General features: G+C 44.4%; 1 protein-coding gene across 1 annotated transcript in view; it reads right to left on the reverse strand.

The window, feature by feature from the left end:
• The window catches only part of SORD (sorbitol dehydrogenase), a 39,118-nt gene that overhangs the window by 16,268 nt on the left and 9,177 nt on the right, over positions 1 to 13,673 (reverse strand). Inside the window, exons 2-3 of the mRNA XM_032297603.1 lie at positions 6,669 to 6,702; positions 3,742 to 3,906 (exon numbers count right to left, since the gene is read on the reverse strand). Coding sequence (XP_032153494.1) covers positions 3,742 to 3,906; positions 6,669 to 6,702 — 199 coding nt within the window. The remainder of the gene's footprint in view (positions 1 to 3,741; positions 3,907 to 6,668; positions 6,703 to 13,673) is intronic.

Consider the following 13,673-nt stretch of genomic DNA (forward strand, 5'->3'; position numbering starts at 1 on the left):
CTTTTAGCCTCAATGCTGCCCCCATCACAGGGAGGACAGCCATTCAGTCCTTATGTTTGAGGCACCTGTTCTGCATCCAGCTATACTGGAGTCTCTGGCTAACAGACAATCACCTCCTCAAATACCAGGCTTTGCTGCTGGAAGGATCTACAATCCATTTAAAAATCTGTCCCTGCGTAAACCCAGCTACTTTCCTCCCAGAGCAAACTGGAGAATCTGAACATGACTGTGAACAGGCTGCAAACCTATGTAGCCAGGAAAGATCTCAAAGAAACTCCCTTAAAAAACCCAGACTGGGCTCTCTTTATGACAGTTTGTTCCTTTTCACCGCTGGGATTATTTTGCTTAATTTGCTTTTTGAAGTAGGATTATGTACTGTGGCACTTTCTGAATGTCAGACAGAGAGTCTCAATTACTATAATCTTTTGCTTAGTGTTATTAGCCTTGTAGTGGGGTTATTGGTCACAGGTAAAAGACAAACATGAAAACTCTGTTACTATTACTTTTACTAGCATGTGCTATTAAATGTAGCAATACTTCACATCCTTTAGTCTCTATGGTATCAGCCATTGTCTGTTTAAACAGTAAGACTGATTGCTGGATTGTCTCGTTTTGCTCAGTTTGATAACACCAAGGACCTCTTTTCTGCACCCTGTCATCAGTTAACACAGCCCTGCCCTCAAGCTGTTTTTTTCTTTTCTCTACCATGTCAGGAGTTGAAGGTGTCTTATTAGGTTAAGACCTCAATTCACAAGACACCATTCCGTGTTTGAGGAGGACTCAGCTTCACAGCTTTACCTTAGCATTTGGCTTATGAAAAGGAGGCAGCAAAGGAGTAACCCCACTGGCTGCTAGCTGCTGGCTGGTGAGGGACACCTGGGATTTAATAAGTCCATGCAACCCCTTGAGGCAATTATTTTGACTCAAACTCAATTCCAAGCTTCAGGTTGAAGCCCTGGAATGGAACACTAGACCTAAGGCAGACAACAGCGGAAGTCAAGGGGCCCAATGCAGGTGAGCATGACTAATTCCCACGGATTAGGCCCTCCCACTTTGTGGATGGATGTCATGCTTACAAACATGGCATAGATAAGGTTTAGGGAACCCAAAGGTTACCTACAGTGAGAGGATAGGGTGGCACGTAGATAAGTGTGAATATTCCTAACCGCTAGGCCTCCCTACTACATGGGTGAAGGTTGCACCTGCACCCATGGGACAGTACGTATGTCAGTCGCTGGGACCCAGAGGACACAGCAGGGAAGAGAAGAAGGAAGATGCCCTTTCTAACTTTTTCTTTTTTTGAGACAGAGTCTGGCTTTGTCACCCAGGCTGTAGTACAGTGATGTGATCTCAACTCACAGCAACCTCCTCCTCCCAGGTTCAAACGATTCTCCTGCCTCAGCCTCCTGAGTATCTGGGATTACACGTGCCTGCCACCATGCCTGGCTAATTTTTGTAATTTTAGTAGGACAGGGTTTCCCCATGTTGGCCAGGCTGGTGTCGAACTCCTGGCCTCAAATGATCCACCTGCCTCAGCCTCCCAAAATGCTGAGCCTTTCTATCTTTCTCGCATCCCAGGGTCACTCCAAAAGGAGGAAAGAGGCTAAGGGACACCTTTTCTTCTCTTTCCAGATGGGTAACCAACCCATCATTTTCAGGCTGCATCCCTCTCAAGTGCTTCCTAAATCACTGGAACTCTTTTGATCTCAGACTCTGGAGAAGGAAAAAAAAAAGCTTTTTCCTTTTTTCTTCCTCTATCCTCTCTTCACAGATGGGTAATTGCATCTCTCAGACGCATCCCTCAAACTGGGAAGTTTAATTTCCCCAAATCTCAAACTGCTTGGCAATCTCTTGAGGAGGGACAACTTTTCTTTGTCTGTTACCCTTCACAGGACTGCAGGATTGATGGGCTCCGTGGCTTGGAAAAGGGGAACACAGAATATTAGCCACCTTCTTATTAATGTCATTACTGTTAGATGTCTAGCTCAAAGACCTGTCTCCTCCATGAACTCTTTAACCACCTCTGCCCACAACAAGTGCCCTTTGAACTCCTAAAGCCTATTCTTTCCCACACCTAATTGTACCCTATGGGCTTTCTCTCTAATTGCTGGTATTTATGTAGGGCCTGACATCTTTACACCCTCAAGGCTCGTGGCACAAGACTGAACTCATTGTAGACAACTGACTACACCCTTGTTATAATTTACATTTACAGAATCCCACTCTGTTATAATTTATGGTCAGAGACCTTGTCCCACATGTGAGAACCAATCATCAGTAGCTGTTGGAAGCTATAAACATTCTACTATGGAATAGCTTCATAACACCACAGGAGCTTTCTTGACTTCCACTAATGAAGAATGACTTAACCTCCCTAAACAAGACATATGCCTACTTCCTTTTTTTTTTTTTTTTTTTTGAGACGGAGTTTCACTCATGTTACCCAGGCTGGAGTGCAATGGCGCGATCTCGGCTCACCGCAACCTCCGCCTCCTGGGTTCAGGCAATTCTCCTGCCTCAGCCTCCTGAGTAGCTGGGATTACAGGCATGCGCCACCATGCCCAGTTAATTTTTTGTATTTTTAGTAGAGACAGGGTTTCACCATGTCGACCAGGATGGTCTCGATCTCTTGACCTCGTGATCCACCCGCCTCGGCCTCCCAAAGTGCTGGGATTACAGGCTTGAGCCACCGCGCCCGGCCATGCCTACTTCTTTACAGCTGGTCAATCCCTTTCCATGTGGTTGGCTTCAGAGAACTTTATAACTAACACAAGATGGTGCTTCATGTCACCAGGTGAAGGGAGCCTCCACTTTCCTCTAAATAATCTGACATTATTTCCAGGCTGCACAGCAGCCTCACCAGTAAAGGAAGGTTAAAGCCAACAGCTAACTACGCTAAGACAACTTGGATTTAATTTGCAGTATCAAGGAACAACATAGCTGCCACAGCTGATAATTCCTCCCACTGGGAAAATGAATTAAGTAAATCTAGGTGAAATATTGGTGGTTTCCCAGCCATCTAATAAAAAAAGCAAACATTATATCCAAAGCCCTGGTTCTCAGCATGTAAATGCGGTTTGGGTTCCTGTGCCTCAAATGTTTTCTCCAGCCCTTTACCTGGCTTATTTATTACTTGGCTGCAGATGTTACATTAATTGTCCCTTCCTCAAATGAACCAAGGGTCTGGATAACATACACTAATCACACCCTGCATTCTCTTCTACTGCTCTTAACACATGGTGACCAAGTAACTATCTGTCTGCCTCAGGTCCCTCTTCCCTTGTGTAAGATAAGATCCATGTGAGTAGGCTGGGCGCGGTGGCTCAAGCCTGTAATCCCAGCACTTTGGGAGGCCGAGGCGGGTGGATCACGAGGTCAAGAGATCGAGACCATCCTGGTCAACATGGTGAAACCCCGTCTCTACTAAAAATACAAAACATTAGCTGGGCATGGTGGCGCATGCCTGTAATCCCAGCTACTCAGGAGGCTGAGGCAGGAGAATTGCCTGAACCCAGGAGGCGGAGGTTGCGGTGAGCCGAGATCGCGCCATTGCACTCCAGCCTGGGTAACAAGAGCGAAACTCCATCTCAAAAAAAAAAAAAAAAAAAGATCCATGTGAGTATGGACCCAGACTGTCTTGTTCCCTGCTGTACTCCAGAGCTTAACAGAGGGCCTGGCCCAAAGAAGGCATGCATAGATATTTATGTTGAATAAACACATAAGTTGAAGGACCTTGCTGACCTGGTTTTAGGTGCTTTACCAATGATCCCACTTTTACGACTCTTCCGGAAGCTTCATGTCCCAGCACCATGGGCTTTTTCACAATAAAATCCCCTATTCGACCATGCTGCCAGTAGTGGACGTCTGAGCCACAGATTCCAACAGAATGCATCCTCAGCAATACCTCTGATAAAAGAAAAGAGGAAAAAACCAGTGAGAGAGGGAACAACCCCTATCACTCTGAGGTGCCTTAGTGATTTCCCTCTGCCCAGAGGAGAGGGCTGGGTTACCAGGCCAAGTACACAATTTAGACCACAGAGGAAAGCTACATAGCAACCCTGATTAAGTCTCGCAAGGCAAAAAAGCTTCCACATGTGATGGCAGATTGTATGTGTCAACTTGGCAAGGTCTCGTGCCTGGCTGTTTGAAGATATGTGTTAGGCATGACTAACTTTTAAACCAATAGACTTTGAGTAAAGTAGATTACCCTCTGTAATGTGGGTGAGCCTCATCCAATCAGTTTGAAGGTCTTAAAAGCAGAGACTGAGTTGAGGTTTCCTGAAGGAGAAGGAATTCTCCTCAAGACTGGAACATCAACTCTTACCTGAATTTCCAGCCTGCCCTCTGTACACACACACATACATACATACACATATATCTTAGTGGTTTTGTTTCTCTGGGTAACACTGACCAATACATTGGGTAAACAAGATATCATTAGTAGGATGAAATGTACCAAGTACTTAGGAGAACAAACTGTTTTCCAAAAGATAACTTTCCAAACAATTAATATGCTATGCCTGATTCTTATCTATTTATGAGAACAGGTCTGGCAGAATCTCAGCTTCGCAACATGTTCTGAACTATCAAGTTGAGTTCTTCATGCCTATTGTTTGCTTTCCCTTTTTTTTTTTTTTTTTTCTGAGACAGTCTCCCTCTATTGCCCAGGCTGGAGTGCGCGATCTCGGCTCACCGCAACCTCTGCCTCCTGGGTTCAAGCGATTCTCCTGACTCAGCCTTCCAAGTAGCTGGGATTACAGGTGCCTGTTACCATGCCCAGCTAATTTTTGTATTTTTAGAGAAGACAGGTTTTTACCATGTTGGCTAGGCTTGTCTCGAAGTCCTGACCTCAGGTGATCTGCCTGCCTCAGCCTCCCAAAGTGCTGGTATTACAGGCATGAGCCACTGCCCCTGGCCAGTTTTCTAAATTTAAAATAATGGTACTGAGGCCCTTTGCTGAAATCAGTACCAGTAAGTACCATCATCTCTGACTGAGATGATGGTTACAAATACCTCCCTGAAAAAAACCACTCTGCCTTAGAAAGACAAAGAGACCCAAATCTCTGCTATGCACTGTACTTGCCAAAGACTACTATGAGTGGCTCTTCAGAACTTTCTTCCTCCTCAGTTTTAGTGAACAGAATAAGAAATGGCAGGGTGAATTCTCAAGTTAAAGGCACGCAGAAGTTTGAGTTACGAAAAGCATCTCAGAATTTCCTCTCTTGAAGTAGCAGTTGGTAGCAAGAGATTGGATTTGACTAGAACACTTGCTGCACTCTTCCCTTCCAATGCAAGTGCAGCAAGAGGCAGGAGAGTGGGTGCAGAACGCTGCTTCAGGGAGGAACGCTGTACCAGGTCCCCAGCTTGTACTCTGGGTCCAAGATAGCCCTAGCCTGGCCACTTCTGGAATCAGTGGTCAACTTTTCAGGACACAGCGAGGTAACTCTTTCACTTCTCTGTCCTGGTATCTTGGTGAAAATCCTTGAACCCTAAATAAACAATTCTTGCTCAGCACCCACAGAATGGCTATATTCTATCTAGTCTGTATGCTCACCACTTTTAAGTCAATAACCCAACTAAGCTTTGAGTAGCAAAGCTCTGGATCTCCCGGGAAAACTGCCTTAGATCCAATTTTCACCCAGAAGCTGTGGTTCTGGTGTGAGGTAGGATAAAGTTGGAAAGGACACCCCCAACTCCTCAAGGGCAGAAAGGGGACCTGACTGGCTAGGTGTGAGAAGGGGAGGGAGAGCACCTAGAAACACTCTGCACATTGCCCCCAACCTCACTTCAGGGTCCTGCACAATTATGACACAGCAGGATTCCAGGGATGGGAGGGACTGGAAAACTGTCAGCAGGGATCTGCCCAGGCCAACAGAAAAAGGGATGGAAATGTTTATAGCTCCTGCCGTGTGCCAGACAGTGGGCTGGACTTTATCCTCACCATAGCACTCAGTTTGTAAATGAAAAACCCGAAGCTGGGAAGTTAAAGATGCCACATCGGGCATCAGCATGTCAGCTAAGCCCTACAGGCTCACAAAATGAGAGGCCTGGAAGGAGTGGAGTAAAGGTGTTGGAAGCCCCGCCCCAGTGTGCTCACTCATTTTCTGTGCTTGGTTGATTAGGGCAGGGGACAGGGCTCCATGCAGCCCCTCCCACCGCCACTGGACAGAAGGTCCTGGGCTGCCACACACTTCAGTAACTGGCCTTCCTGGGGAGTGGGGAAAGCTGGCATGATCCTCTCTTTGCTAAAGATTAAGAAGCTCTGTAGACTCACTCCTTTTCAAAGGTTGGATTACGGTTAGGACATGATTTGGCAACTCCAGCGGCAGTTTCTGGTAGATAGGGTACATTGTCATTAGGTCAAAAGAGGAACAATTCTGTCACTGGTCCATATACTTCACATCAAAAACTCTGGGACAAGTCAGCAGTCTGGTACAGTAATTTTTCTGATTAGATCACTATTCTTTTTATTTCAGCCAAGATAAACTTCCTACTAGGTCATGCTGTGGGCAGTGGACTCTGTTCTCACACTAACAAAGGCATAGTTTTTTAATGGAGGCAAAAGTAATAAACAGCAGGAAAAGAGAGGTAAGGGAACAACATACATGTGACTCTAAGGGAAATAACAGGAAATAATAAAATATAAGTTGTGTTTCCCAAGAACCTACCATTTGGGCCTGGTTCAGGTATAGGATAGTTCTCCTAAAAGAAAAAAAATTGAAAAGGTCATTTAGCATGCATAATAACTTTATGAACATTTTCCATTAAAAACAATTAGTTTCATCATTAGTTTATTTCTTCTTAGACTTAACACAAGCTCAGACCACACTGCTGCTGGGTGCATGCCTGAGAGGATGTGCTAAATGTCACACTGCAAACACCCGCCCAGCCCTTCAACACTTCTCTGCATAACACAGCAACTGACTCAACAACAGCATGCACAGCATACTCACAAAGCACACAGAGGACCACACTTGCTGTCACTAGTGACATGCAACAGGGTGAGATAAAGTTCTGACACTGGGTTCCCTCCCTGGGAAATAGCCTGCAAACCAAAGGCCCAATCGTAGCCAGGAAGAGCTGACTGTAATTGCTGACCTCATCCTACCCACTGGTGCAACTTCCCCAAGACTAAGGAAAAAGCACAGTACATGTAACTCCAGGCAGAAGGGATGTTTGGGTCTCTAGATCTGCCATCCAAGATCCTGTCTTCCTGGAGAAACATGTTCTTAGGTACAGATTTGTTTGGTCTGACAAATTCCTCCAGGGAAAGGATGCAGGCATTTCTGACAGTTGGACCTGAGGATATTTCCCTCCAGATAGGTGGGATAAAGTGTCTGTGCTGCCAACCTCTTTCCTTTACATCAGCACAAAGACTGATACCTGGTCCTCTTTTCCTAAACTTCCCATGTGGTGTTTTAGGGGCCCCTTGGGAACACATAGGACCTGCATTTTGGCCTCTCTCACAGGTTGAAAAGCAATCTGAGCTATTCTGGTATCCACAGCTAGTAGCAGTAGCAGTAGCAGTGGCAGTAGTGTTGGTTTACTAAGCCTTCTTTCCTCATTGTCAACTAGCTAGGAAAGTCCTAGTGACAGGGATGGCCACTGAGTGGCCAATCCCACTGTTCATTTTATTATTTGAAGGTAATCAAGAAGAGAGATGTAGCCAGGCGCAGTGGCTCATGCCTGTAATCCCAGCACTTTTGGGAGGCTGAGGTAGGCAGATCACTTGAGGTCAGGAGTTTGAGACCAGCTGGATCAACATGGTGAAACCCTAGCTCTACTAAAAATACAAAAATTAGCCAGACATGGTGGCACATGCCTGTAGTCCCAGCTACTCAGGAGGCTGAGGTAGGAGAATGGCTGAACCCAGGAGGGGGAGGTGGCAGCAAGCCAAGATTGTGCCACTGCTCTCCAGTCTGCATGACAGAGTGAGATTCTGTATCAAAAAAAAAAAAAAAAAAAAAAAGAAAAGAAAAGAAAAAAGAGAGATGGAAATGTTCACAGCACCTGCCATGTGCCAAACAGTGGGCTGGGCTTTGTCCTCACCAAAGCATATAGTTTGTAAATGAGAGACCTGAAGCTGGGAAGTTAAATAACTTGGTCAAGTTCATGCCACTAGAGAGTGGATGAATCCTGCTTCCACTGTACCCTACCGTAGCCCCAAGGTGGAATGTCTTTTTTCCTTCATGGGTGGTGCAAAGAGCTGCCAAACAAGTGATGAGAATGTCAGAGCTGGGCCCCAGGAAGAAAGCTCTGGGAGGAGGCACTGTTCCAACGTGTGCCTCCTTCCAAAAGGACTTATCTAGTTGCTTTTATAGGCAACCCCACTGCATTAAACAACACCAAAGGGCACTAGACAAATACTGCTCAGTACTATCACTGTGCTAAGTGATCAGTGGCTTTTACTTTTCCTAACAAGATAATAAACCCCTTGAAGGCAAAGACCATGCCTCCTATCTCTTCAGCACCAGGTACACTGCTCAGCCCCAAACCCAAGTGTTTGTATTTGTTAAATAACCACTATCCAAAATAGTGTTTCCAAGGAAGGTCTGAGGCTTTCACTCATCTCAAGTTAGTTACCAGCCCTTTTTGTTGAAGAGGTTCAGTGCTAATTTGAACCTCTTCTCCAGTGAAACAAAGCTCAAAGCGATAATGCTTTTGCTGCCTATCTGGTACTGCTCAATGGCTTGTGTCAGGTACCGTGTGCTTTTCAGGCATTACCTCATTTAATACTCGCAAAAACCCTACATGGTATATCCTACTATTGTCCCTTATTCATATGATGAGACTGAGGAAACTGCCCGTGGTAACACTAAAGTAGTAAATGGTGGAGCGGCATCCAAAGCAGTCTGATGGGGGCAAAAAGGCTTAAGGCAGTTTTTTTACCTCTTAATAATTTAGACTGGCTACAAGGAAGGAAGGAAGGAAGGATGAAGGGTTGGAGGGAGGGAGGGAGGGAATCAATCTAGAAATAGCCACCTCAGGATAGCTGATTGTCACCAAAACCCTTCTCAAAGTTGTTGCTGGTCCCACATCTGACATCAGGGACTGCTATATAAAGTGATGCTTCTGTTATACCATGTGAATTTTTTTTTCTTTGCTTTAAGTTCTGGGATACATGGGCAGAACATGCAGGTTTGTTATATAAGTATATATGTGCCATGGTGGTTTGTGGCACTTACCAACCCGACATCTAGGTTTTAAGCCCTGCATACATTAGGTATTTGTCCTAATGCCCTCCTTCTCCTTGCCTCCCACCCCCTGACAGGCCCTGGTGTGTGATGTTCCCCTCCCTGTGTCCATGTGTTCTCATTGTTCATCTCCCACTTATGAGTAAGAACATGTGGTATTTAGTTTTCTGTTCCTGTGTTAGTTTGCTGAGAATAATGGCTTCTAGCTTTATCCATGTCCCCGAAAAGGACATGATCTCATTCTTTCTTATGGCTGCATCATACTGCGTGAAATTTTAAACTGCAGGTTAAACTGAAATAAAGACTAAGGTCTTTATTTCAAACATGGGAGAGCACCGTCCCCCCCCCCCAATTCCTGCTAAGGGCACTAGTAGGCAAATTCCCAGGCACTAAAAGACAGTTCCACAGCGTACAATTCATAGCCTTGCCTCCAGCCAGGCCAGGCCTGAACTCCCCATTTGCAGGTGGAGAGGGGGTAAGATTAAAGCTTAGAACAACAACCAGGTACACCAAGTAGGCCCTGGGTTACTAGAGAGAACACTACTGTAAATATTTGTTCAAGTTAACAGAGCTGAGCAATGTGCTTGCACCACGCAGCAAAGCTGCAGTGACTCGCCCAGACACTAGAGGGTGCTGTGCCAACAGCTTGTGCTGTGCCTATAGCAGAACACATTTGATAGAGACAGATAGTTAAATTCCTCTCCCTGCCCACCAAGTTTCTTTTTCCATTCTTTTTCTTGCTGATTTTAATTATCCTTACAACTCAGACTTTTATCCTGCCTTCTGTCTCTGTAGCAGACATGCTACCTGGGCACAAAACCATTTTAACATCAGTCCATAGGTTTATAAATATTGCCCTAAGCACACTGTGGAGTCCACAATGTTTTATAAACTTATAGCATTGTTATAGCATTATAACTTTGCTTTTCATGTTTCCTTGTCATGATGGTGGCCACAACCCTCTGTTTGCTTAATCTCTTTTTCTGTCTCAGATACTCTTCCATTTATCCTATTTCTCATCTACCAAAATTTCTTAGCTTCTCTGAGATCCTGAACTTGCACTGTTATCTCCACAGCTCCTTTTTCTCTCATTCCCAAAGGTTTTGTCATCTCAATCATATTCAAGATTTACTAAACAGAATTTCTTTTTTTCTTTTCTTTTTTTTTTTTTTTTTTTTCAAGTAATTCATCATCAGTCCCTGATGTCAGATGTCACTGCACTCAGGCTTAGTGCAGAGTCAGGATCTCGGCTCACTGCAGCCTCGACATCCTGAACTCCAGTGATCCTCCTCCCTCAGCCTCCAAGGAGCTGGGATTACAGGCATGTGCCACCCTGCCGGGCAATAGTTTTAAAAATTTTTGGTGGCCGGGCGCGGTGGCTCAAGCCTGTAATCCCAGCACTTTGGGAGGCCGAGGCGGGTGGATCATGAGGTCAAGAGATCGAGACCATCCTGGTCAACATGGTGAAACCCCGTCTCTACCAAAAATACAAAAAATTAGCTGGGCATGGTGGCACGTGCCTGTAATCCCAGCTACTCAGGAGGCTGAGGCAGGAGAATTGCCTGAACCCAGGAGGCGGAGGTTGCGGTGAGCCGAGATCGTGCCATTGCACTCCAGCCTGGGTAACAAGAGCGAAACCCCGTCCAAAAAAAATTTCCATGAGTTATTTAGGTTTTGGTAGAGATGGGGTTTTGCCATGTTGGCCAGGCTGGTCTCAGACTACTGGCCTCAAGTGATCTGTCTGCCTCTGCCTCCAAAGTGTGGGGATTACTGGTGTGAGCCACCGTAATTTCTTATCTTTTAATGAGTGACTGTACGCAGGGGTAAAGAGGAAGTAAGTAACTCTTCTTTACCATAGCTGTGTCAGTTTTCCAGCATATTTCACTTCAAGTCAGAAATACATATGTGAATCAAACATATACTTTCCCCTCTATCCCCTTCAGCTCCTCCCGCCACCCCACCAGCCCACTCCTAAATAACTCATGGAAATACTTCAGGGGACATGGAATCACCTCAGGTACCTCTCACATGCTAAATGTTATCTTGCTTTTCCTAAATATATTTTTTACATTAGCCTAATATATTTCCTAGCTATGTCCTCATTGGTACCTTTTCCTCTACTTCCACCTGTATAACTGAGTTGATTCCCTCAACCTGTCTGCCTGGGTTGCAGTAACAGCCTCAACACAAGGAGAAATGGGAGGATGATGCTTTTTCTCTCCTCCAGCCAACCTGAGTGACACAGTGAACTCAGACTCTGGAATTGCCTGAGTACATGCAACCCAGGCTTCCCCCACCAGCTGCATGACCTCCGGGTAGTTATGTAACCCCTGTGTGCCCCAGTTTCTTCCTTCATATAATGACAATCATGAAAGGGAGAGCCGACTCAGTAAATATGTTCGCTCTTACTACAAAAGAAGTAAAAATCAAAGTTCTTTTTTCATAATTAGGTCACACTATGGTTGAAACAGCCTTGGACAATCTTGTCCTTTTGATAAGAGTAAAACATGTTAAATAGAAATTATAGGAGGCCACTGTTTTGCTCCTGTACTGGGTCCCAAGAGAACAGAATAAAAACCCCACATGGAGCCACTCATATTAAAGTTATACATCATCAAAGCAAAACTAAGTTGTTATATGACCAGCTTCAGTCAGCATGATAATAAAGTTCCTTATCAAAAAAAAAAAAAAACCCAAACCTGAAGTAACCTGATCTTAACCAATCAGTTACATTTAACCAATCAGAACATTTCCCTGTTACTACTTTACAAGGAAAGTAACTGAAATGACCAATCTGTTTTTTCTTGTGTTTCTGCTTTCTTTAGCAATTTTCTGTTTGTAAAACCAACCTCCTCTGTTTAGCTCACTGGAACATATACTACTTTATGGAATGAAGTGTTGCTCAATTCTAGAATTGCAAAAAAAAAAATAAAAAAAAAAAAAGCCAAATATGACCTTTTAAACTAATTGTAGTAATTTTGTCTTTTGGCAAGTATTTTAAATTGCTTTGTGGAAAAGTTGTGTTCTGCATCCTGGATTCAGCCAAACCTCAGATCAAAAATACAAAATACAAAATAGCAATACAACGATAAAAAATAATGCAAAAGAAAAAATATTGTACAACAATTATTTACAGAGGATTTACATTGTGTTAGGTATTACAGGCAATCTAGAGATGATTTAAAGTAGACAGGAGGATGCCTGTAGGTTATAAGCAAATACTACACCATTTTATTATATACAAGGGACTTGAGAAGCCTTGGACTTTGGTATTCATAACGGGTTCCTGAAGCCAGTCCTTCCCCAACTCCAGGATACCAAGGACAACTGTATTCTCATGGTTTTCATATCAACATTAAGAAAATCTGACCGCTCTTTACAAGGCTGGAATTTGGAAGAAAGTGAAGGGATTCTGGCAGTTTTTAGGCTTGACTCTGTCCGTTGTGGAAAGAGTGCAATGTGCTCCCACTGCCTTACGGTGGGGGACAGCTGGCAGCGTGTGGGGAAGGTGCTGGGCCCATCCCAGGTGCACGGCAGCCACCTGCTCCCCACTGCCAAGCTTTCTGTGGGCCTGTGGAGGGCTGCCTTGCACGCCTGCAGAACACAACAGACCCTTTTTTTGCTTCCTTCCCCCTGTCCCCCATTTTCCCTTTCCCTTGAGGACTGGAAAGGTGCTTTGAGGGTGGAAGAAAAATCCAAAGGTTTCCCAATTGGCTATTTTGTCATGAGAGGCTTTGTTCTAGCCGCGTTGGTCCTGGCAAACTCGGGGTCAAAGCAGGAGGTAGAATGTTCTCCCAAGGTCCACTGAGTTGGTCTCCAGCCCAGCTCTCCTGGCTCCATCCAACTTTGTTCTGTTGATAACAATCTTGTTGAAACGCAAATCTGTATCAGGTCCCCAGTGACCCTGGAGACTGCTAAACCCCTCACATGGTGGGTGGCTATCACACCCCCATCTTACCTCCAACCACACCACACTCACCCTTTCCCATTGCCTAATCCCTCTCCCTCTTCCAGATCCCATAGGATGTGGGGAAGTGAGGCATCTGGGATGACTTCTAAATTCCTACAAGAATTAAGAGACACTTGGGCTTGGACATGTTGGGACTGAGGTGTCTTGGGACATCCAGGTGGGGCTACTGATATATAATCGTGTTTGTGATTCTAAATGTCTCAAAATGGAGTCATTTCTTTCTTTTAGTTTATTTTTTTAAATTTTTTCTTTAAAAAAAATTTATTCATTAGGATACTTCACCTGTATATCTTTTTAAATTTATTGTGGTAAATACATAACATAAAATTTACCATCTTAAATCTTTTTAAGTGTAGAATTCAATATTGTTGTCTCTATTAACATTGCTATGCAACAGACCTCTAGAATTTTACATCTTGTAAACGTGAAACTGAATACCTATTAAGTAATAACTGCCCATTTTACCTACTTAGCAGCTCTTAACAAACACCATTCTACTTTCTGTGAGA

Source organism: Sapajus apella, unplaced genomic scaffold (genome assembly GCF_009761245.1).
Source record: "Sapajus apella isolate SASKATOON/1434 unplaced genomic scaffold, GSC_monkey_1.0 scaffold37, whole genome shotgun sequence".
Lineage (NCBI taxonomy): Eukaryota > Metazoa > Chordata > Mammalia > Primates > Cebidae > Sapajus > Sapajus apella.